The sequence below is a fragment of the Ixodes scapularis genome, unplaced genomic scaffold (genome assembly GCF_016920785.2).
Source record: "Ixodes scapularis isolate PalLabHiFi unplaced genomic scaffold, ASM1692078v2 PGA_scaffold9__187_contigs__length_104089568, whole genome shotgun sequence".
In the NCBI taxonomy this organism is placed as follows: domain Eukaryota; kingdom Metazoa; phylum Arthropoda; class Arachnida; order Ixodida; family Ixodidae; genus Ixodes; species Ixodes scapularis.
The window spans coordinates 27,559,096-27,585,547 of NW_024609884.1; the positions used below are offsets into that span (position 1 = coordinate 27,559,096).

Sequence of the window (26,452 nt, forward strand, 5' to 3'; positions counted from 1 at the left end):
TTACACTACAACCGCCAGCAACAACCCTAACTACAAAGACCAACAAATTAAAAAAAAAGGTAGAACTGGAAAGAAATCTCTACCTCTACAAATTAAAAAAAAAAAAAAAATACACCTACACACACATTTTTGGGGGGGCTATGTTCGACAAATGTTTCGTTTCTCCTAAAAAGTAAGGGGAGTGACGGAAGTGACAATATTGCGTCTGATTGGCGACAGGTTTAAATGACGAAAGAGGGAACTTTCGTCATTTGAGCCTCTAAACAATCGGACGCGATATTGTTACTTCCGTCATTGTCGTTTTGTTTTAGGAGAAACGAAACATTTAACGAACATAACCCACCTGGATTCACTTTAACGAACTGCTGTTGTGCTTCCTCCTTTAAAAAAAAAAAAAAAAAAAACGCGATTGTTTATTTACAGAAATGCTTCGCCATTGCCCTCCAGCTGCATCAATGCCTGGCTAATTCAGTTGCCAGCTGATTTTATTCTAACGATTTCCCTTACCAGTCTTCTACTGTCATTCACTACTCTATGTATTTCCGTTCATGACCGCCAAGCAGTGCAATTGTTAGTCATTTATCTGCTTTGCTATTTCCGAATGGGTTGCGTTAATCCTTACAATTCTCTTGTGTTCTGTCAATCTATCATTAAAACACCTCGAAGTTTGGCCTACATATGCGAAGCCACATGCCATTGGAATTTCATACACTACTATTCTTGCAAGGGACCGATTTCTCACGGTGAGCTTTTGTAGAGTCATGCAATCCCGTTTCAAAAGGAGTTAGTCAGCTCAGCCTGAAATCGGGACTAAAAACGGTTTTCACTCTAAACTGAATAGCAAACGCCTTAAAATAATACGAAATTCCATGAAAATGCGGGATCACAGACGTCCGTCTTTCCGACACGTTTTTCCTTGCTTTTTTCTCCTTGGAGTAGGAATTTAAATGCATTTTGATGAACTCCTCTCCAAAGTCTGCTCCGTCTAGTCTCCTTTATTGACCTTCCAACGACCTTAAGATAAAATCTTTGCACGACCGGTCAAGAGCATTTCTGATCAAAGAATTTATAATTGCCTCTTTCACCGTTTTCGAATGGCAGGCCATTTTTGACAGTACTGGTTTGTGGTTTTCTTTGCCGTGCTCCCAGCACAGACCTTCCTCGGTGTGAATTTCCAGATCCAAGTATTGTAATACTCCATTCTCCGGTTTCTCCACAGTGGAGCGCTGTTCCGGGGCTGATACCTTTATCAATTGCGCCAGACCGCTTGACATATCATCCCGGAAAGTGCACACGAAAATATCTCCCCCATTCTCCTACCAATACGCGTGTCCGCTTCAAACACATGAATTTGATAAAACGCAACATAATCCAACGAATTCAGATAAACCTTCGCTAAAGCCGGTGCTGCCGAGGTCCCAATGCACACGCCTCCCATCCGCGCAAACTTTATTCCTGCATACTCCACAACTGTAGACTGGAGATAATAATCAAGAATGACGAGAAAACTGCCTAGCGAAATGCCTGTTTGGAATTGAAATTGAACCAAATTAGATTCTAGCGCATCCTTCACCGTTGTCATTTGTCTATTTTTCTCCAGGGAATGAAGGTCCTTAATGTTTATCGATAGAATTAAACATTCCCTCCCGTGGATGACCTCAAAGATACCGATTAACTCGTTCGAATTCCGGTGAGGCAACGATTTATCTAGGTTTACATACTTTTAAAAATTGCTTATTAATATATCTTTGTAAATATTTGTTGAATTGTTCACCCCTGCGTGTAATACATCCGACGGATGTCTTTGATGATAACTGAACTTTTAAGACCAATTATGCCAGACCTAGGGACGTAATGTGAGAAAAGAAACTATGCTCGGAAAACTCGTTACCTTTCATTTGATTTATTTTAAATCAGGCATCTAGCATCGCATTACTTGAGGGTGAAAACAAGGGTGCGTGATAAGTCGTAATAGATACCATATTTTCCGGACTATAGTCCGCACGCGGCGCATAGTCCGCATTTTGTGCCAAATCCGAGCGTAAAAATGATCATACGCAGCACATCTTGAGAAATGCCTGCTGTATTAGCTCAGAAAAAAAGCTTGTATCATACATAAATCACTATTAATATACTCTGCTACTCATAAAATCCTTCGCGTCTTGTCACAGTAAACGATCTAGAAAAATACAAAACCTTGCATAGTCCGCACCGGGTAAAATTTCAACCTTTAAACATGTATAGTGAGCGGATTATAGTCCCGAAAATACGGTGTATAAAGACATGCGAGATATGTCCTCTTGCTCGTAGAGTTGCTCCTCCAAATCAAGGCCTCCAAGCTGCCAGACCGTGCAGAAGTGCTCAGAGTCCGTTCCCCTGCAGCTCGGCCCAGCTTCCTGGAGTGCCATGGGTGAGCGCTTAACATGAGGAGCAGCTCCTGGAGCCTCTGCATTCTGGTCGCCCTTCTGAGCGAGCTTGGCCCGCCCGTCAATGGCTACGGCAGCTCGACCAAAAGATGCTTCCAGCCCGGCAGTGAGTGGCCTCTTGTACGCTCGCTTGTTACACGGGAGTGCAAGTAACTTGGGAGCGCGAAGGTTATCGTTGCTTTCTCTTTGCGATCTCTATGCCGGAGTGGGAGTAGTCTGGCTCTTGCGCTAGCTTTTCTATACAACGCGTGCTAAGGATGCTGAAGATGACTCGGAGTAAGGACGCGTTGATCGCAGACTCCCCTTAATATACCTATTGCTATATTACCCAAGCATCAAGGAGAATGCAGGAATTGGTGTTCCACGCGCCGCACGTGCTGGCCTGAGCAATTATAACTTTTCTAAAGCAAATACCTAAAACAAACGGCATCTTGCACGCGCGTTCGTCGACGCTTTATTTCTGTTATTTACTTCGAGTGGTATCACGCATGCAGAGAGCTACCCGAAGCCTGCTCCTCGGATCATGTACATCAAGGGACAGGCACGCACCATCGTGGTCGAGACGACTCGTAGGCCGACGCACCGTCTCATCTCGCACATTTTCAAGATCCTGGTGACCGAATTGCTAGGCTACCAAAACGTGACTCTGCGCCTCACCAACAACTCCAACGTGACGGATGCCCTCCGGAGAATCACTAGCTGCGCATCGCCACAGTAAGCTTGCTTTATTTAGCCGCTCAGTCTACTTTAAACACCCTAATTACTGGGGGGGGGGGGGGGGGGGGGAAGAGAGAGAGAGAGAGAGAGGAGAGGGGAGAGGGAGGGCGGAGAGGGAGGGGGTTCATTAAGACCTCCCTTGGGGTGAAGACATCATTTTCGTACGCAACACTCCGTGCATAACTGCAGGCTCCTCACATGTCGCTAGTTTCCCCCCAGTGCGGCAAACTGCGAAGCCTGTGTCTTTAAAACGTCTAGGGTGTGAAAGCCACCTAGTGGGCTCTTTCGTGCGGGCGCCATTTCCTTTCTGTACCTACAACAAGTAGGAAATGAAACTGAAGTTTAACTTTTGATTTAGACGTCTCCGCAAATTCACTGCTTGCGCGACTCTGCTTCTGCCCTTTAGCAACTGCAGCGATAATGACGACCCTCAAACCATGGTTAACCTGGAATTGTGGCTCGGTCCGGGCTACAGCCTCGAGCCCTGGCTGGCAACTGGGCGAATCATCGACTGTGGTCCTCTTGGCCCCATTGGGAGGTGAGTTCATGTCTGCTACTTTCTGAACAGCTATGCCCGTTGTTAGTTCTCTTACGACTAATACCCGTGCCACGCGGGCAACTCGAATGCCATTTACAAAGAATGACATTCGAACGATGGGCCAATCAGCGCGACACTCCGAGCGTGGGGCGTTCCACGCGCGACAGATCGCGAGCCGATTCGTTGATCACACGAATGTCATTCGTTCTAAATGGCATTCGAGTTGCCCGTGTGGCACGGGCATCAATCCGAGTGGTAATATGGTGTTAGTTTTTTATTCGAAACGAATTTCTTAAAAGGGCGACTTCACTGCTACGTGAATGCCGTCTTCACTGTGTTTCTTGAGGTCCGCGGACAATTGAGATGCGAACAACCGTCAGTCTAGTGAGTAATTAACTAAATTTCGTTGATTAACCTTTTAATTAGTGAGTCTAGGCATGTGGTTTCAATTCGAAACTTGTTGAGCGTCATTGAAGACCACTAAATCGGTCATTTGCAGGCAGACCGAGCATGTGAGAAGCGCAGTAGTGCGCTAAAGTTACCATTCGTGGTGCAGGTACAAGGCTGGGGCTCTCATAATTAAAGGGGCACTGACAACCCAAAGGTCGTATTTATTTTTATTGTCTAAAACGCTGCAAGTTGCAGTCATAGACGCGCAAAAAAGACCGCATCGCGAAAAAAATTTTTCCTGCGCGCGCGCGCGCCTTTTTATTTTTGGCGTTTGATTTTCCCGCCTCTCGCCTCCTCGCTTCTTTTGATCGGTGACGTCAAGAATCATGAAATTTAGAAGCTTTGTAGGCGACATCTCTATAACATTTAATTACGGCAATCCTAAAACATGTTTTTTAACGCAATTGCGAACGCAGTACGGCCCTTCTTTTTGAAATACCAAAAATCGGGAGTTCGTTGTGGTGCCGTCTCCTGGATTTGTATCCTCCAACGGGAAACAGGCGAGACCGCTCAAAACCGGTCCGCCGGAACGCCGGCGCTGGCTCCTTTCCCCCTCGCTTTGGGTCGCCATGGCAACAGCAGGGAGTGGTGAAAGAAAGGGGACTCTCAGGTCTCCGCAATTTTTGACGTCAAGGCACCGGCGCCGATCGCGCGGGAACTGCGAATTCGGCATTTGGAAATTGTTTTTTTACTTCACGAATACTGAATTCCCAAATTTCAAATTTTGAGGGTATTGTCCCGGCATCGTTTTCAATCGTTTCGGATAATAAAAAAAAATATGATTTTGATGTGTCAGTGCCCCTTTAAGAGACAGAAGAATCGCGCGAACGCCTTACCGCAACCGCTAGCCTTGTACCTGCAGCTCAACGAGTGGTAACTTTAGCGCACTACTACGCTTCTGACTGGCTCAGTTTATGAAAATTACTGATTTAGTGGTTTTCGATGACGCTCAGCAAGTTTGTAATTGGAGCCATATGTCTATTTCCACTACTTAAAAAGTTAATTAGTCATTTTCAATTAATTACCGAAGTAATTAGGAAGTATCGCATTTTCTGACGTCCGTCACCACGAGTAATGCGGTCCCGAGAAAATTATCTTTTCACCTGGAATACACTAATTGTAGGATTTGTTGTCATTCTTATGTGAAGCACCCTGTATATGTTCGTATTCCTCATCATTAGCAGGGACCGCTTGTTGCACGCTGAATGAAGATTTTCTCCTACAGTTGCTTTTTTTTTTATTAAACTTTGCAATTTCTTAATTCTTCCGCGCCAGTCTCGGGTATTGCATTATGACAAACAGCTGAGCTTATCAAAACTTCTAGACTAAATGGTAGGTATTTTAGCTGTAGATTGACGTTATACTGAATTACGACAAGGTACGCCTTCGTTTTAGTTACGTGAGAACAGTTGCGTTGAGGCCCACTCTGGCACGAAGAAACGAACGATGGTTGTTTGAGTCCCCACTCGCACATAAGCAGCTTCAATGCGTGAACACTGCGAGTCACCTCGACATCCGTGCTTCGAGCGCTGTGTCCCAAGCTATTCCTTGAATGGAGCATATTGCTAAATAATCCAAGCATGAACGACAATGTAGGAAATGTATGACTAGACGCCAAGCGTGCTGGCACCTTCAGCAGTGGCTGTTTTGAATCAAACACTTAAAACAAATGGCATCGTGCATGGGCGTTCGTCAAGGCGAGCCCGTGCGGCGCGTAGACCCACATTTTATTTATTTATTTATTTACCCTAAAAACCCTTTCGGGCATTACATAGGGGGGGGGGGGGGGGGGGGGAGGGCAATCATAGACAAAGTTAGTACACTTTGTGACAAAAAGATGACGTTGGCGCAACATATAATAACAGAAAAGACAAAAAAAAAATGCTTAGTGAAAATTAGGTAAGCAAAAACTACATACATCGTTATACATTGGTTAGGGCGTTGGAAAACATCTGGGCTGAGGTGATCGTCGCAATATTGCTGGGTAGGCTGTTCCAATCGGGGACAGCGAGGAAGGAGAGGGGAGTTTTTGAATAGGTTGGTGCGAGCAAAAATAGGGCGTACTTTGAAGGGGTGATCTACGCGGGATGAGACATGATGAGGAGGCTGGATGTATGAATCTCTGAAAGATGAACCATGGTATAGCTTGTGGTAGGACATGCGGGAAATATATCTACGACAATGAAGTGGCGAAAGGTTGAGGGAATGTTTTATGTTAGTCGCACTCGAATATCTGGAGTAATCCTTAGCTATGAACCTGGCGGCTTTATTTTGAAGTGACTCAATATTATTGGTTAGATACATCTGATGAGGGTGCCAAATAATGAACGCGTACTCCAACTGCGATCTTACGAGTGAGGTATACGCAAGAAGTCTAGTTGCTTTATTAGCCTGGAACAATGAACGTTTAAGAAATCCTAGAGTTTTAGACGCTTTGCTGATAATATGCTCAGTATGAAGGTTCCATGATAGGTTAGCTGAAAGGTGGACGCCAAGATATTTGATTGATGGGACATTTTCAATCATACATTAATGTTACATCGGGAGTCCCACAGGGCTCTGTCTTAGGGCCGCTTTTGTTCCTAATATATATCAATGATATTTCCTTGGGTATTTCATCTTGTGTTCGGTTGTTGGCCGATGATTGTGTGTTGTACAGAAAAATTAGTAACAATGATGATGCGACCCAGTTACAAATAGATTTAGAATGCATTACTACGTGGTGCTCTACTTGGAAAATGACTTTAAATCCCAAAAAGTGTGTGCATTTATGTTTTACTAAAAAGAAGAAAATTGAAACCCAATATTATATAAATAACAATATAGTAAACAAGGACTCCAAATATAAATACTTAGGTGTCACGTTATCAACTGACTGTTCGTGGAATTCACATGTGAATGACGTGATTGTAAAGGCTGGCAGGGCGCTGAACTTTATTCAACGAAGCCTGAAATGTTCACTCCCTAACTTAAAGGAAACCGCATATTTAACATGTCTTAGGCCAATTTTGGAATATGCCTGTGCCGTCTGGGACCCGGAACAAAAAACATTAATAGACAAACTTGAAAAAATACAAAATAGAGCTGCTAGGTTTGTTCTGGGACGTTACGGGCGGAGAGAGAGCTGTACTCATATGAAGACTGAACTGAATTGGGAACCTCTCTCAGCCCGCCGTAAAAAATTGTGTTTAAAGTTTCTGTTCTTGATATTTAAAAATAAAACTGGAATTAACAGTGAAACTTGCTTAAAAGAACCATATTATATTTCTAAACGGAACGATCATGCTTTCAAAATTAGAGAGTTCCGCGCCAGGAGGAGCATGTACGCCAACTCTTTTTTTGTTAAAACGATACGAGAGTGGCATGGGCTGTCGGAGCTGCAAGTGTGCAGTGAAAATGAAGATGTGTTTTTTTCAGCATTGTAACCCCCCTGCTTTAACGCCCTGAATAAAGACTAAAGAATGCGTACGCGTGGCGATCAACATTTAATTTGGTGGTGAAAGTTACACACTTTGTTTTTGTAATGTTGATTTGCATCAACCAGGTGATACACCATTGGCTGATTATTTCAAGGTCGCGCTGGAGTACGCATAGATCTAAAGGAGTGGATATGGGGCGATAAATGAAGCAACCATCCGCGAAAAGGCGTATGGTGGACTCAATGCTAGCGGGAAGGTCATTTATATAGAGAAGGAACAATACCGGACCAAGAACCGAACCTTATGGGACGCCAGACTTAACGGGTGTGGGAGAGGAGGCATGTTTATTAATCACGACAGATTGAGACAGATTTGATAAAAAGCTCGCGATCCATTCAATAACTAATTCGTTTATATTAATAGTACCCAATTTATATATCAATCTGTTGTGGGGGACCCGGCCAAAAGTTTTCGCGAAATCAATAAACACAGCATCAACGGGACGTGAAGAATGAACAGAAACATGAAGGTCATGATTTAATTCGAACAGCTGTGTTTCACAAGAATGCTCGCGTTGGAAGCCATGCTGGTTCGGAAAGATAAGGTTGTGACTGGATAGATGAGTCATAATCTGGGATGAAAGTATATGTTCCATGAGTTTGCATGCCACGCAGGTTAGCGAAATAGACCTGTAGTTGTTGAAAGGATTCTTATCACCAGCATTGTCCTTGATGCCTGGGTGATTTATTACGGTAGGTCTATTGGTTGCTAGCGTCGCTGTAGTCGACCTTCCACGATTGGCCAAACGCTCACTATTTGGTCTCGAGTATGATGAATTCTATTAATGGAAATATTCAAATGTCAGACTGTAAAATTTGACGGTGATGGTTTAAGGACGCGATGACTACGAGCCTCCATCGTGCTTTCACGCACACTACCGAAATCGTTTTTGGAAATCAATCATCCTGGTCGTGACGTCACAGATAGGAACCATAAGTGGGAGCTACCGCAACATATCGTCGCCAATCTTCGAAGCACGGGAAGGCGTCCCCGTAACTCTCGCGGTTCTATCTTTGTTACTCAAACTCGGTGAAAAAGCTATTGCGCGAGTGGGCCCAGTACTTGCTGACAAAAAAAAACAGATGAAGAAAAAAATGATTACTGTCGTCCACAAAAAAAAAAAATCTATTTTTTACTTTGTTTCAACTGAAGTCCAGACGAAGCCTACGATATGAGATGAGGAACCAATCGGACAGTGGGTTAAAAGCGCACCATCATGGTGTTCGTCATGCATGTGTACGTGCTCTATCATCGCCTAACCAATCATAAACAGAAAACGTTCGGAGACTTGCGTTTTGACGCGGTTTGATTGGTCCCATTACCTCGTAGCGTGGGCTGCGTCTGGACTAACGCTGAAACGAAGTATAGCACTAGGTGGATGCGAATTGACACCACGGATTTTGTGCAGGTCTGGCTGGTTCGTGCCGTTGTCGACTGTTGAGAGATTCTGGGAGAAGCACGGCATGGTGCTGGATCACTGGCGGTCCTTTCGGTCTCCCAACGTGACCGTGCTGATGAACAGACTCCACGACAAGCTTCTGCACGAATACACTAGGACGCCAGACAAGACTGGATTCTTGTGTAATGCGTCTCTGTGTGTCAACGGCATCTACGAGCCTCCCATCTGTCGCAAACACAAGGGAAAGCTGCCCTGTGCCACGCTCATCGCCGACTACCCAGGTGGGTGAGCCTTCTGGGCGTTCCCGGCTGATCCGCTTCGGTCCAGGCGCATCGGTGGTGGATCCTCGACCTGCCTCAAGCGACAACCGCACCTAAGCTCGACAAGAGTGCTCCGCAAAAGGCAGACGAGTGGCGTCCCCACGTGCTAGTGTCGCGCTCTTTGTGCCACTCTTCGTGGCGCGAACGAGGCGGTGCTTCCTGGTTTTTTCAGTAGTGATTTTCGGGGAAAGATGCAGGCCTTCTGGTTCAGCTGGAATTCATTTTACCACCCCGAGGCACTTCTCGCCTTGGTTGTCCTAGTGGCATCCAGAGTTAACGGCACTTACGAGTGTTTCATGATCATGCATCTCCGAGTCTGACGTGGAACTTTTTAGCTGGGACATTCATCTCCTTTTGGGGCGCTTAGAGGATAGGGTTGTTTGTGTTCTGTCAGGCTAGAATACGACAGTGCAAAGCCACGTTGATGCAGACGAGCTGGAAAACCTTGAACGTGATGAAAGAGTTCCGAGAGGGAAAAACTCGAGCCCAGCCGACGCATTTGCAAGACACTACTGCGGCTGAGTCTGATCGTTTAGATGATGGTTCTGTTCCGGTCTTATTACAAACAAAAAGTAGGATGAGAGTATATTGACCACTACTCCTTTTTTACGGGTCCTCAATCACTCAGTCTGTGACACGATGCATGCGCTTCTGAACAACGCATCGCGTCCAAAAGTCTCATTTGCGACGTGTGACTTTACTGAACTAAATTATACCCGTGTAAGGGGTTTGCTGGCAATACTGCTCGATGACCATTTTAAAAATTTAGTTATATTACCGCGAGCGGAGCTGACTGAGTAGGCAGCGCGCTCAGGGCCTATTATCGCGCGTGCCTTCCACGCAGAAGCCAGGGTTCGATTTCTGGCCGCGGGTACGCATTTTTGTTGACTCTAATGTAATGTTTTGGTAAATTCGAGAAGTGTTGGGGCTGATTCGAGGTTAGAACGTTCCACACGCCGAACCTTCCACGCCGATTGTTCCAGAAGCCCATGCGTGTACAAAAGGGGCTCCGCGTGGCCAGCCGGACTCAGTTTCGCTCCAGCGTTCGACTCTGCTGTCTCGCCGGCTTCGACGCTCGCGACGCTTTATTATCTTCTATTCCCTTTTATTTTGGGCACAAGTTCGCTCCATTAAACGTTTAGTTTATTCAGTTATTACCGCCTCATCCATTGTCATTCGTGACAATATAGGTAGTGAACCGCCTCAATACAGAAAGCGTTACCACGTGAGAGCTTCAAGTTGAACAGCCCTGGAACGCGCATTTGGTGCCTGAATTAACGCTGCGGTCCCAGGGCACTCGTTTGGGATTCGCGGGTTCTTGGTATTTTCAGTAAGAAAACAAATGGCTACAAATATGTCCCCCTGCCAATGTTTAAGTAGGTTGAATATACAAAAAAAAAATGTTTTGTGCTGACTATATATAATATTGAAACAAACAACGAAACGTTTGAAAATTACAGTTAGGTTGCCGAATTCGTCACCTCATTATTACCCTTACTGAAATACTTGACGTGGCGGCACACACTATGTTGCCTCGTCTATTTTGTAAATGTATTGCTTCCTTGCACAGTGTACATACTAGGGTGACCACCCGTCCCGCGACTCGCGGGACTGTCCCGCATTGAGGGCTCGTGTCCCGCGTCCCGCAAGAAATACCAAAATCTTTAAAATGTCCCGCATTTCACATTGTCGTAGCATTTGACTGCGGAAATTATGGCGCTTCCGAAGAACTAGCCACGGGATAGCACCGAGGTCGCTGATAAACGTGTGAATCTCGGCGGTATGCCATTTTCTATACAAGCACTGCTGGAAGTGACTGTCGTTCTTGCAGGAGTGTGACGCGTATGTGCCGTTGTGCCTCTACTCTTGATGGCAAAATATCGCGAGCGAAACTTTCTTGCCAAAAGTTGAAAAATAAACTATTGTAATTATTTGCAAATCATACTGTGTCATGCGAAAGGGTTGTTATGGAAAGGTTTTTTTTAGTGAAGACTGTCACACAAGCCAAAAAACCTGCAACTCGCAAGGGTCGTAAAAACAACAACATGGGGTTATAATTGTGTGCAAGAGCATGTTAGTATAAGTGTAAGTATCGACAGGAAACAATAAGTCGAAAAAGATTTACTGTTTCTTATTTCCCTTTCATGCATTGGGGTCTGCTGTAGGCACTTAGGCACTCATAATAAAGTATTTATCATTACAATTACACAAAATATATCACTGAGTGAAAATTATTTCAGCTTAATTGCCGCCACACAATTTCCAGGTGTATAATATGCTTTCGGAGTGCACAGGATATCGGGCTGTGCGTGATGGTGAATTTTCTTAAATACCTTTTTCTTGAGACATGAAAATACCGTACTCCTCTTACCCTTCACTACCTCTCCCCCTTTTCACTACCCCTCCCCCTCACTCCCCCCCCCCCCCCCCCCCCCCCGGTCAGGGTGTCCCGCATTTCGCCTGCAGGAAGGTGGTCACCCTAGTACATACAGTTTTGTGTAAGACATTTCCTCTTTCACCAAACTGCTGTAGATAAGTTTCTTTTGAAAACGTGCGGAAAATCTACACATGAAGAACAAGGCTCGATATGGCGTGGTGACGTCTCATCAAGTAGTTCGTAAAAAGTAGATGCCGGATGATTAAAAAAGAAAGTAAAAAAACAGCTGATAAGGTAATTTTGTTTTTCTAATTTAATGTTCCTTCCATGCCGGGGATTTTTTCCCCGTTGGTGACGGATTTTTGGTGAGCCAAGTGACGTCTAAATCATGACTTAAATTTATTTATTTAAAGAAACAAAAATTGCGCATTCCGCGCAACCTAAAACGCACGTAGGAGCGGCTCGGTATAGTTATACGGTTCGAATTTTTGCTGCGGAAATTTGTCAATAAGTGAATACTAATGATGATATTATAACAATAGCTTTTTCATAGTGTCAGTGTGGTTGGAGCTGCGAGAAAAAGCTGCCCGAGCGAGTTAGACTCTGCCTATACATTTTACAGTTACGCAGCAGTGGCGTGAAAATAATAAAGGAACACTAAAAATTGTATGATTGTGGGGTACCTTGCTCATAAAACAAAAACCACCGACAAAGCACAGCAGTGACATTTGTTCACACATCGCATACAGCAACTGCTCTCCTGAATCAGAACGCAAAAAAAGTGCTGCACAGTTGTATGAGAGTTTTCCGGTGACACGTCTCCAGCACACGATCCAAGTAGCGCGAGCTACTCGTGACCCGTGCCTGGGTATTGCGTTTTAATCTCAACATCCGAGTGAGGTTGTGCTAGTGGTGAAATGTAGCGGTTCGAACCTCCCTGGCTGTTCTTGTCCGATCGGTGACTGTAGTTGACGTAGCACGTGAACCCGTAAAATTTAATGTTGCCTTCTTTGAGCTTTCTCTGCCGATACTTAGATAAACGGGAATTTTGGCTGGATCGACGTTGCATGTCTCTTGACGTGTCGTCCCCGCGACCGTGTTTGCGCAGAGAGCACGTACTACATGCTCACCTCCGAGATCGAGTCCCTCAAGCTTCGCGTCAACGTGGCTTGGGTGGGCAAGCGGCTCGAGGAGTACGTGACCACGGCGCTGGCCCGGAACGAATCCGTCGTTTTCTACAACTGGAAGCCCAACACGCTCACGACCTCGAGCAACGTCGTTCACATCGCGTTCCCCCAGTGCGAGGACAGGGCGCTGCAGGACTTTCAAGACAACCCGGACAACGCAAAGTGCGAGTTCGAGGTCAACCACATGGAGAAGGCGAGTACCAGAGACCTGCAGAATAAAGTCCGTATACCCAGGCCGTACACTAGCTGAGCGTGCTTTGTCGAGAAACTTCGAATCAGTTCTAAATTACCAGGAAAAAAGAGAAAGCCGACATTGCAGGCGTTATCCTCGTAATCGCACAATTCCGAAGAACCCCAGTCATCGTCTTGTGTGTGTGAGTCAAGTTGTTGCATCTTCAAAGTAACTGAATGGTTAGTTTGTGCGGTGTTTTGGTAACTCTATGGTTGGACTTTCAAGGCGATCAAACAAGCCTGGACGTCGGTTAGTTATCCTTTTTTTTAGTAAATCAGGGAAGCCCCAGAACACAGCCTTCGGGCGGGCCGGCTGTGGGCCTTCCATGTCTGCTCCAGATTGCCCCGTATACTACCAAAATTCTGCAGATGGGCCACCGCTTCGACAACTCCAAAACCATTGCCCTCACTCGCAGGTGGTGTGGTCCAAGCTGAAGGACAGTGTTCCTGACGTGTACGACATCGCCCAAAAGATATCCTTCAAGCAGGACCAATACGAGCAGATGCTGGACTTGTACAAGCGCGAGTCGACCCGCGATCGAGACTACAGCGACATCGCCTGCACCTTCCTGACCCAGAACGAACACCTGCTCCACGAATTCGTCACAGGCGATCTTGGGGACAAGCCCAAGCTCTACATCGGGGGAATCTTTCCTGTCTCGGGCATATACAAGCGCATGAGCGGAGTGCTCACCGGTTAGTGCCACTCTTGTATGACCTTCTCCCATGTGGAATGGTAGCCCAGTGCTTCGCGAAACCTCGTTCAATGTACTTCTTGTGACTGGGAGGTAGTTCTTGTTTATGCGCGGCCTACGGCATAACACGGGAGAGAGAAAAAGTGACGATTGTTTTGTTAAATAAATAAAACTTGCGTGAAACTTGTAGACATTTAGTTTGAAGTTTAACGTGCACATGGATAACGTTCTATCTAAGGTTACGGTATCTGATCACAGTCGCTTCGGCCTTCCGCTTCACCTGGAGATGCAGAGAAACGGTGATTCAGATGATAATATTGAATTCGTCGCTGGAGGCGCGGCCCGTCGGACGCGAGAAATGAATGGACTACTTTCAAAAGTTCCCTGCATGCAATACTGCGCGCGTTTCATTGTGGGACCTCTTTAGCCATTGAGATCATTGTTTCGATTGCCCCGTTGACGAAGTAGTACATCTCAGCACTGCATGACAATAAAGTAGGCACTCGCGTTCATTGCCCCCATTCATCTTCGTGAGGGCTCGCTCTGAAGCAATCACCTCCAGCGGTCGTAGAGACCTGCCTAGGCTTGGCGAAGGGTAGGAGTACGGCCGGCCGCATCCCGTACCTTTTTGGTGGTAGACTGCGACATGACCCTTAGGGGTCATTTAAGAAGCCCGTTAAAGGGATGGTGAACCGAAATTTGGATTTCGGAAAACAATGCAGGAGCTGTAGGCAGGACGCTACAATCCCTACAACACTACTCGTAAGTTGATATCTCGAATCGACGGCCGTATTTTTGGAAAAAAAAGGTCGAGATTGAACGAGGCCGACGAGGCCCGTGACGTCCAAGTGACTCGTTTCCTCCACTCTTCGTTTCGCCCCCTCAAGTTGCCTCAAGGCGGCGAGGTGGAGACGGGAGGCCGTTCCCTCTCTTTCTCGACTCTTCTTGCAGAGAGAAAACGTGAACATATCTGTCAAATATGCGCCTCCTTTTTTTTTGAAAAATACGGTCATCCGTTCGATATATAGTTGTATGAGTGTTTTGATATTTGTAGCATTCCGTTGTACGCTTTTGCCGCCGTGCTTTGTGGAATCTACATATCGGTTCAGCATCCCTTTAAGGTGCAACCCCACCGTTCATGACGTTTTGGTGCTTTTTTGACGGCTTATAACTTTCTTTCTATGTAGCTTACAATTATAAAGTTAATGTCGAATCAAAGAGCTGTTTCTCAACGATGCTTTAACGTCTCGATATTACGATTATTTCTAGTTGTTAGTTAATTATTACTCTTTTAATAGGCCACAGTCCCTAATATCGAAACAATTATTTCTCGAGTTATAACGTCCTATCGTACTCGATATTTTACGTGAGCGTTCGGTTGGATGTAATAAATTAAAAACGTAAATAACGAACTGTACAGATAATGTATATTTTGAAATAAAAAATAAACTTTAAAATGGTATTATTTAATGGCGCTATAAAAACGGAATCACGTCAACTTATCAAAATAACGAGACATTAAATTGTGAAGCATCCTTTAATATTGCATTTTTTAGAACTTCCATTTGATATATTACATGTTAATAATGTTATAAGACTTCAAGCTTTCCCCATTCAGTTACGGCAAACTGTAGTTTCTTAATATAAAGCACAGATGGCGACACGTGTTCAAGAACAGCTCGATGTGCATTTTCCGTCGTGTGCCGCTTGGAACACCACATGAAAGACAGAAAAAGCGCCAGATGTCAGGGTGTCAGATGCCTGGACGCCCGCAATGAGTGAGCCAGGGATGTCAGAACAACAAGCGCGAGGCTGCGGGTGCACCACAGTTACTCTTGCGCACGTTCTACTGTGCATCGGTACACATGCCCGACGCGATTCAAATGAAATGGGCGCCATAAAATGCATTCCGTCTTTTCAGATTCCGCCACGTGTGCGAAAACATTTTAATGTTTTTATCACTTGCAAAAATCATTTTCGCAATCAAACCATGCTTGTCGGAATGGTATGGCTATAGTTTGTTTCATAAACCACCTCGGTGGCTCTTAAGCGACAATTAGTGCCAATAAATAAGCTAGTGGAATGATATTAAAACAAAACACTAAATCGTCTCAGTGACTCTGAGCCAACGCGCTGGCCCATGAATCCATATTCGCCGGGTTTAAATATCGGCCGAGGTACCCACAATCCGACGGAGGCCAATCTGAGATTTCGCTTGCACGTCAAAAGATTTCCGATTAGTCAAAATAAATCCGCATTTTGTTTTTATTGGGGCGTGTGAAGTGATTTTTGTTGGATTGGCTTGTGAAACCTTAAGGTCTGAATATTTGCTTTGCTTTACCTTAGTTCGGAGTGTAGACAACGGTAGGGGTTGATGAAGCCACTGAAGCAGCGCCAAGAGCCCGAGGTGAAGCTGTTCGTCCTCTTTTTGTGCCTATGAGGTCGGGCTAAACTAGAGCCACTGAATAAGCTACGCTTCATACACATCTTGGTGCTTAAAATGATGGTTGTCAGTCATCTGAAGCTTTATCTGAAATCACAGGAAACACTTTTCCGTCCTCCACAAATATTTAAACAGTTCGCGACAAAGCAAAGCAATATTACGTGAGCTTTCTAACACCGAAACTAATGCTGAGAAAGTCGCACTTTTGAATCATGACGATTGGCAGTTGCGTTTGTCATTTGATTTAGCTCTCAGGCTTAAAGGAGCGATGCAACAATTTTTGTACTTTGCGCAAATACCGCTTAAAACGGATCCCTAACGTTATTGACCTATGAAACACGCGTTCGTTCTTCACCCCACGCAATAGAAGTCCCAGAAAAAAATTTAAGAAAAACGAGCAGCGTTCACCCCCTCAACTCGTAGCCAGAACAAGCGGCCACGCGATCTGGAGCCGATTATATGCCGCCAGTGTTGATCATAGCCACGCGCTGGGGTTGGCAAAGCGCAGGACACGCGCTGAGTTCCAGAAAATGTTATGGCTCGGCTGTTGTCGTCGTTGCAGCGATTGGACACGGGTCACTACCCGAATGCTTCTCGAGCTAGCAATTGTCACGAGCCCAAGTCGAGTGCCCACGCAGGGCTCGGGTTCAATCTATGAACCGCATTCAAATATCGTCACTTGGGTGTACTGCGATCCCCGAGTTACGTCATCAAATTTTGCAAAGGAGAGATTGAATGAAAATGATCGCTTTTGTCCTTGACATTACACCGCAACAAAGGAGTTTCTTGGCCAATGGCGTTGCGTGTGAGTATCCTTGAGTCCCAGGTGTGCCAGTAAGCTCGTGCAGAGAGAAAAACATCCCAATTGAATATCGTTGCACAGCTCCTTTAACCAAGTGCGGTGGGTGTGTTGTGGCACCACGGATCAGAGCACGTGGATAAATGCTCGAGCGCGAGCTCCGTTCAAAGCACGGGGCTCACGCTGCAGAACCGGGGGACTAAATCTCCTCGATGTATTTGCGTTGGTCTTTCAAGTAACGTCAGTTGTACCAATGTACGAGGCCCGTGTCTCGAACGGCCCTTAGAGGCAAATGGCGGCGCAGCACTAAAATGACTGGCCCTTGAAAGCGAATGGCGGCGGAGCACCCGCTCGTGGCACGTGTCTTGCGCGTCTCCACAACAATGGTTGGCGGTACTTGTAAAAAACGCCTTTATCAAGGGGCTTTAGCAGAGACCCTGGGTTCAGTCGCCCATCTTCATCCTATCGTCGTGCAATCGAGTACCACATATATTGCGTAATGCACGTTAAAGACCCTGAACTAACAGTTGTACTGCATTTTTTATAACATTCAACGGGTAACAGTGTCGCCCTACGAAACTGCAGCTCTCTAAAAAACTAACGACTAACTTTGAATCCGGCGTTACATTTCATTTTAATGTGTGTTTGCCTGTTCGCGTTCTTTTTCTTTTTTTGTCTACATCTTTGATTATGCGGCTCTTATGATGAAACAGACTATAGACGCTTTCCACACGCGCCAAATTACAGCCGCCATTGCTGACCTTCTCTTGTTTTACGTTTTACCGAGATGCCGAGCAACTGAAACGGTAGTTGACAATCCTCTGCAAAGGCCGATGCTCTAGAAAAGGACACAGTTGAATCTAATGTGGCAATAACCTGACCTGCTACACTAAAGATGAAGTGAAATAAATGAAATAAGAGGAAACAAAAACTGAAGGTCAGTTATGGCGGCGTCCATGCGCAGCTGCTGCAAAGCGTCTATAGTTGTCGGACTTCTATAGAAAAATAATATATAACTAAGAAAATGCCACGTGAAGGCAAAATACAAAAAAAGACACATATGCGCGCTTAATAAAAATAATTGAAATAATAGAATTGATTATAATTGGGTTTTCAAAAGATCTGAGCGCACAAAAAGCTATAAAAGCGAGCTCGATGCTTTGGATGGTGCGCTTCTTTACTCGCAGAGTAGTTCACGCCAGCATGTTCGCTCTTTTATGTTCCGCTTCGCTCGCACGATAAAACCAAATACTTTACTGGTAATGTATTTAGTGAAACAAAGCTAGATTCTGCATATGTGCACTGCCCTCAGTTTTTACGTGATTACACAGTTGTTTATTCTTATTGTTTTTGTTTCCCACTGCGATTCATCTCGTGTTTTTTTTGTGTACTACATGCAATGAGACCACGGTAACCCAGGAGCATTCTACATCGCAAATTGTAAAATAAAAACAACACTTTGTTACTTGTCACGTGTGCCACAATCAATACAAAATATGTTAAACTTCACATGTGGCCGTTTGCATAAATAAACAGTGTTGTTTGTCAAGAACAATTGCGATTGGATGAAATCACCTGGGAAAAACTTGTTCTAGGCACGCGACCGTTGGCATTCAGTGAATACTCACAATCGGCGCCGAGATTATTGGTAGCTGTCAGTAGGTGGAGTTTTTCTATTAACCCAGAGTTAGAATGTTTCCCCCTTTTTGTTGCAAGCATTCAGGAGACAACTTACACCAAATCTGAGGGTCTGAAGGCGATCCCTCCACCATCTCTTGGTTCAGAATCACACTAACGAAGGGTGGGGTTGCACCTTAAGGAGAAGATGGCACAGGATGACCGGCCCAGTACCGGAAAGGGAAGGAGGGGGGGGGGGGGGGTCAGTTACGACTCTGACCCCAGTTACGACTCTGACCCCAGTTACGACACTGACCCCAGTTACGACACTGACCCCAGTTACGACACTGACCCCAGTTACGACACTGACCCCAGTTACGACACTGACCCCAGTTACGACACTGACCCACGTTAGGACACTGACCCACGTTAGGACACTGACCCACGTTAGGACACTGACCCACGTTAGGACACTGACCCACGTTAGGACACTGACCCACGTTGGGACACTGACCCACGTTGGGACACTGACCCACGTTGGGACACTGACCCACGTTGGGACACTGACCCACGTTGGGACACTGACCCACGTTGGGACACTGACCCACGTTGGGACACTGACCCACGTTGGGACACTGACCCACGTTGGGACACTGACCCACGTTGGGACACTGACCCACGTTGGGACACTGACCCACGTTGGGACACTGACCCACGTTGGGACACTGACCCACGTTGGGACACTGACCCACGTTGGGACACTGGCCCACGTTGGGACACTGGCCCACGTTGGGACACTGACCCACGTTGGGACACTGACCCACGTTGGGACACTGACCCACGTTGGGACACTGACCCACGTTGGGACACTGACCCACGTTGGGACACTGACCCACGTTGGGACACTGACCCACGTTGGGACACTGACCCACGTTGGGACACTGACCCACGTTGGGACACTGACCCACGTTGGGACACTGACCCACGTTGGGACACTGACCCACGTTGGGACACTGACCCACGTTGGGACACTGACCCACGTTGGGACACTGACCCACGTTAGGACACTGTCGACAAGCATTCGGGTAGTGCCCCGTTTATTGCTGCAGTAACGACAGTAGCCGAACCATAACAATACCTGGAGCTCGGCGCGTGTCTTATGCTTTGCCAACCCCAGCGCGTAGCTATGATCAACATTGGCGGCATATAATCGGCTCCAGGTCACGTGGCCGCTTGTCCTGCCTGCTAGTTGAGGAGCTCGTTCTTGTTTTCTTTTTTTTTTTCTTAAATTGTTTTCTTCGATTTTGTATTTGTTTGGTGAAAAACGGCCGCGTGTTTGATAGGTTATTAACGCCAGGGATTCGTTCTAAACGGTATTTGCGCGAAGTAAAGAAATCGTTGCATTGCTCCTCTAAGCAGTGAGAAAGCAGCGCACGCCCAACTCCATCAAAAGAAGGAAAATAAAACGGAAACGTGAGCACGCATTTCGTGTTTCTCTATCCATAGCCTCCTTTATACTGATAATGCCTGCCCAATCACCAGTTGCCAGCTACCATCACGAGGGTGCGCCGCTTGCCCATACAAGACAGAAAACGTTAACGACGTCAACAAAATGGCAAAACCCCTCTCGTGCGTTCTTGCATTCTTGGTGCTAGAACCACTAAATGAGCTGCGCTTAGTGTATCGCAACGTTACTAGAACACTCAGTTAGGGAAACTCGCCGTCGAAACCTGGGCCGCTGTCGTCCACCGAGACAGAGCTAAATACGACAACAGCGCCACTCTTTCTCATTTGTCTGTACCCCGTACTGTGGTCACCTTGAGCTTTTAGAAAGCCTGTTTTTGCATAAAAACAAACGGAAAAGACTCTTTTTGTATACAATTTATTGAAGTTTAGTACCAAATGATGGGCGCGTGATGTTTTTAAAATCTTTAGGTTGCAGGGTTTTGCGGCACAATTAATATTGTTTTTATACAACCATGCCTCAGCGGTGCTTTCAGGTAGCACGTCCCGACCTAGGTGCATTTTAACTTCAGTAGTAAGTCGCGGCGCGTCCGCTGGGGAGACGGGGGTGGCATCCCTGTAACCTCTTCCGCTGTATCTGTTTCGGCCCAGAATGACTGATTAAAGCCAAAATAGAAGTAAAGTACACTGCCTCGAGTGGCCGCTGCGGGAGAAATGGCGGCGTTGTGTTCGTCATTAGCTCGGTTCTCGAGGACAGATCGGGGCCACTCTTTCAGACAAGTCTCTATGGCAGTTTCCCAACTGAGTGCTTTAGTAACGTTGGTGTATCGGCACTCCGTTCCCCGACATTGTTGTGGGCGCCGCCATTTTGGTACTTATACAGAGCAAATGCAACTGCCGATCGTCATGATTCAAAAGTGCGACTCCTTCAGCGTTATATTCGGTGTCAGGAAGCTCATGTAATATTGCTTTGATTTGTCGTTAACTGTTTAAACATTAGTGGAGGACAGAAAAGCGTTTCATGCGATTTAAGATGAATCTTCAGATAACTGGAAACCAAGATTTTAAGCCCCGATATGGCCAAGTGTCGTTACTCTGAAGCGTAGCTTATTTAGTGGCACTACTTGGTGCTATTATGGGAATTTGACGTGGTGCCTGTAACTCGAGTTTAGTTGTTTTTGTTTTTTTACCACACTTTTTTCCGCGTTTTATGCAGACTCTAAAGGAGGTGCCGGGACTTTTATGTCCCGAGACACCAAGCAACACCCGTAACCACTAAAAGTAACTTAAGCCCATTTTGAGAAGAAAAGACTGCGTCCCAAATTCTACCTTCTGCTACTCCAGAGTATGAAGTAGGCACCTTTTTACAGCGGGCATTAAGAAATGCCTGTCGACAGGCCTTCCATAAGAACTCCTTAAAGATCTCCCGATGAAACAACTGCCTGAAATACTGAAAGCTAATCCGTATCTCGGGTGGTTGGTCCGGGAAGCAAACATTTCCACGAAGTGTCACGATCAGGGATTGACCTCTTCTGCCACAAGAATCGTCGTGCCTTTATTTTAGTTTCCTTGTAGATGCTGTTTTCTTCCTTTTGCGACCTCCCGTCCTCTGTACTCGTACATTTCGAGTTGATCTTGGTCTGTCAGAACAGATGGATGAATCGCTGAGGTCAGCCTCCTCGTCGCTAGCAGCGCTTAGGACATTTTCATGATCACTGTCGGATTCGGAGGGATGATGAATATAGGCTCGTTCACACAGACCCGTTTTCTTACGTTACGTTACGCAAAGTCAACGGAAAATTGGTGCTTCGTATTGATCGTGGCTACCAATTCAAGGAGATAGCCTGGCACACGACATTCAAGAAATGAATGTTTCGGTGACTTAGGTGTAACGTAAGAAAACGGTGCTGTGTGATAAGTTGAACCGAGCTCAACTCCTTGCGTAACGTTAGGACGAGCCTTGTGTCCTTCGTTGCCAGGGTAATTTACCGTCCTACCTCGTCGTCAGCAAAACATTGGTGTCCGCATGTCGCGTGCCAGGCTATCTCCTTGAATTGTAGCCACGCTTAATACGAAGCACAGATTTCCCAGGGTCTTTTCGTAACGTAGCATAAGAAAACGGGTCTGTGTGAACGAGCCTTAAATCTTACCAATTGTTTATACTTCTGAAGATTCGGAGTCCTCTGGCTCGTCGTCTGACGTGTCGGCGGTAAAGATGTCCTCAACGTTTCAGTCGCTAAACCTCAACGAACTCGGTTCTGGTTTGAGCCATTAAACGTATCTCGGCAGCGGTGATTATCCGAATGCACACTCCGTTGAAATTGTAAACCGAGCAGGATGTTCAATCCACCATTTCTGAAATCATTGTTTCAGAGTTCATGAAACTAAAACTGTTCGTGTTCCATGAACTCTCCCGTGCAACCTTAACAAGGTTCCAAGCTTGCGAGAGGCTCGTGCACTATGAAAGCTTGGGAATGTTCGCGTTCTCAAAACGGCAACGTCAATCTTGACAGTCTGACATTTCTCTTAAATTTTATACGTCACTTAAACAAGGCCAGTGCAGGGCACGGATGGGGATACCAGTCGAACAATGACGCAGCACTTTTGCCCAATCAAAGCTCCGCGCTGGCCCTTGGTAGGTGATGTGGAGAGTTCAGCCCTACGGACTTGTTCCGGAGCTTTTGTTTTAAAACTAGGATTCATATCCTGGACAAAACGTTAACCGAGTGTCCACATTCTTGTTTCTCTTAGCGGCGCGCATGGCTATGGATGCCATCAACCGTTCCCCTCACATCCTAAGCGATTTCCGGCTCGTCATCTTGGAGCAAGACGGCCAGTGCGCTCAGGATGTCGTCATGAAGCGCTACATCGGCTACGTCACCAACAGCACCTACAAAAGCCTCATCGGCATCCTCGGTGAGTAGGAGGAAATACTCCGTCAAATAACTCGTTCTAAATCCGAGAGAGCAGGCTACTATGACACCCCTAAACTGGCGTGATCACGAAGGCTGAATTTTATATCATCCGCTCTAGCGCTGTTAATTCTCGCGTACTGCTTTAGCTTCATAAAATTCCACTGAACTCTAAATTACGGCTTCCATTTTTACAACGTAAATATTTCTGAAGGTGTGCGTGCATGATCTGGGTACCTTTTACTGCTCCTTCCTCCGCTTTATATCTAAACGAATCGTTCAGTCAGCTTGCAATCTAAAGGGCTGTCCAAATGGAACACTTCAGCAATTGTGAGGCGACACGCTTCCGTCTTATGAAGTGGAAGTTGAAGTCCGGCAGTCCGTCTTCTGTTTGGCCACCACCAGGCAAAGATCATGACATTCTTCCTTGCCTCCTCCGCTTCTCGCTGACCTCGGTGCTCGTCAGACTTGACGTCACACGCCACCTGCCAATAGTGTACCTTTTGCCTGTCCATCTCTTCTGCCGCACCCTCGTATGCTTCCCTCTCCCGTTTTCGGGACTTGAACAGCAGCGGAGGCCTTGAGCGTTTGGCCGAAAGCCAGCAGAGCGTGTGAGTGGCTGTCCGGACCCACGTGATAAGCATGCTCAAGGGCCCCGTGAAGAACACAAGCGAACCTCGAGGAAAACAAAAAATTCCCCCGACAAAAAAAAAAAAAAAAATAAATAAACAAATGAAAAATGGATAGAAGCGGATTGCCGCACAACATATGACGGAGTTGTTTCCTTTCACGGTTTCTGAATTATCCTGTTTTGACACACCTTCAGGTGCATGTAGTCGGATTGCAACACTTCGGTTCAGCACTGAACTAACAAATATATTTTTTGTAACCGTCCACTAGGGATTGTATGTTACAAATTAGATGGGGCACCAGATTAGACCAATTAACAGATCAATGCCCATCTCGTACAAGTCGCTGCTTCACGGCGTTAAAATTCTCAATTGGTGCACAGCCCCAACCATCAGTACTTTCGGCGGTTGCAACAAATATTTTACTGGAGAATAAATCTTATTCCGCGAACATTCATTGGCCTTGAAACCGCAAGCCAACGTTACTAAAACACTCAGTTGGGAAACTCGCCGTCGAAACCTGGGCCGCTGGCGTCCACCGAGACCGAGCTAAATGCGACAACAGCGCCACTCTTTATCGTTTGTCTGTACTGTGGTCACCTTGAGCTTTTTGAAAGCCTGTTTTTGCGTAAAAACAAACGGAAAAGACTCTTTTTGTATGAAATTTATTGGAGTTTAGTACCAAAAGAGGGGCGCGTTATGTTTTTAAAATCTTTAGTTTGCAGGGTTTTGCGGCACAATTAATATTGTTTTTATACAACCATGCCTCAGCGGGCCTTTCAGGTAGCACGTCCCGCCCTAGGTGCATTTTAACTTCGGTAGCTCAACGCGGCGCGTCCGCCGGGGAGACGGGGGTGGCACCCCTGTGACCTCTACCGCTGTATCTGTTCTTAAAGCCAAAATAGAAGTCATGTGCAGTTTTTCGAGTGGCCGCTGCGGGAGAAATGGTGGCGTTGTGTTCGTCATTAGCTCGGTGCCCGGAGACAGTTTGGGGCCACTTTTTCAAAGCTGTCTTTATGGGAGTTTCCTAACTGAGTGTTTTAGTAACGTTGCCGCAAGCCAACGTTACTAAAACACTCAGTTCGGAAACTCCCATAGAGACAGCCCTAAAAATATGGCCCCAATCTGTCTCCGAGCATCGAGCTAATGACGAACACAACGCCACCATTTCTCCCGCAGCGGCCACTCGAGAAACTGCACGTGACTTCTATTTTTGGCTTAGACAGGGGTGAACCCCCGTCTCCCCGGCGGACGCGCCGCGTCGAACTACTGAAATTAAAATGCACCTAGGTCGGGACGCGCTACCTGAAAGGCCCGCTGAGGCATGGTTTTATAAAAACAATATTAATTGTTCCGCAAAACCTTGCGAACTAAAGATGATAAAAACATCACGCGCCCATCATTTGGTACTAAACTCCAATAAATTTCATACAAAAAGTCTTTCCGTTTGTTTTTACGCAAAAACAGGCTTTCAAAAAGCTCAAGGTGATTACAGTACAGACAAACGAAAAAGAGTGGCGCTGTTGTCGCATTTAGCTCGGTCTCGGTGGACGCCAGCGGCCCAGGTTTCGACGGCGAGTTTCCCAACCGAGTGTTTTAGTAACGTTGCCGCAAGCCTTTACGTAGTTGGAACGGCTGGACGCGCACAACCTCAGGGTTTTCCCCTTTGAATTGGGAGGTTTGGATGCCGCCATCTATCGTCGTCTTGGCGAATCCGTTATCCTGGTGTGTCTGCGCCGGCAGCAACTCTCCCTTGGCACAGCACGAAAGCGTGGCCAGCGAGATGCGCCGGCGTTTTCTCGGACTCGGACTGTCTACTCTACACTGCTCGGGGAAGATTTGCCGCTGTAAACGCGCTGTCTAACGCAAATGAGCGGAGCAAAGTGTATTCTTCTAGTCAAGTATTTGGTTAAACGGTGTATAGGCCTAGACAGATAGATCTCTGGTCCTTTGCGTATAGTGACTGTTTGTTCTGAGGCCTTGTCAAGCTGTACTTCATAACAGCTTTTTGTACCAGCTACCATCTTTTGTTTTGAAAGAAAATAAACAAATTGAATTGAAATGCTTACCGACGACTGGTCATATTGGCAGGGCCTGCTTGCACGGAGACACTGGAACCCATCGTGGGTGTGGCCAAGCACTACAACACGGCCATTATCAGTTACAGCGCTGAGGGGGCACTCTTCTCGAAGCGCGAGAAGTACCCCTACTTCTTTCGGACCATACCTGAAAATCACATGTACAGGTAAGCTGTGGATAGACAGTTTCGATTGGATGTTCTGGCTGATTTTACGTGACTTCTCTCGGAGTCGCCTATATGCTCGTACTGACTATTTTTTTATACCAGAGTACTGTTACCCGGAAAGAACTCGAGGGCTACGAACCTCTGTTCGCTCATCGCGTTAACCTCTAGCCCTACCGGTGGAAAGCTGGGAGGGCGATCTCCAGTTCGGTTTCATCAGCTCACACTTTATAAAAGTGTGGCTGATAGATAGTTCCTTGGTCTCCACGAGCGCTCGATCATGCACTTCCTAAATAATTGCACACGTGCACCTTGTACAACGCTGTTCATAACTTTCTTTAGAAAGGCAATTTCCGTCATACACGCGTTTCAATTGATTCTTAGCACCAACTGAGAACAGGCGAACCAGCTCGTACCTTCGTGCAATGTGAAATATTGGGCTATTCGATAGGCTATTTCCAACGGCCGCGTGACGGAGGTCTATAGGTCTCTACCCTAAGCGCCTTTGTCCTATTTGTCGGTCAGGA

The 26,452-nt window shown here is 46.2% G+C and overlaps 1 protein-coding gene across 1 annotated transcript in view; it reads left to right on the forward strand.

Annotated features, from left to right (window-relative positions):
* LOC8026319 (atrial natriuretic peptide receptor 2) overlaps nt 1-26,452 on the forward strand; it is a 217,579-nt gene that overhangs the window by 178,220 nt on the left and 12,907 nt on the right. Inside the window, exons 2-9 of the mRNA XM_040213142.2 lie at nt 2,383-2,532; nt 2,921-3,140; nt 3,550-3,681; nt 9,019-9,290; nt 12,815-13,086; nt 13,541-13,820; nt 22,894-23,058; nt 25,775-25,928. Of these exons, the coding sequence (XP_040069076.1) occupies nt 2,424-2,532; nt 2,921-3,140; nt 3,550-3,681; nt 9,019-9,290; nt 12,815-13,086; nt 13,541-13,820; nt 22,894-23,058; nt 25,775-25,928 (1,604 nt within the window). The 5' untranslated portion in view covers nt 2,383-2,423. The remainder of the gene's footprint in view (nt 1-2,382; nt 2,533-2,920; nt 3,141-3,549; nt 3,682-9,018; nt 9,291-12,814; nt 13,087-13,540; nt 13,821-22,893; nt 23,059-25,774; nt 25,929-26,452) is intronic.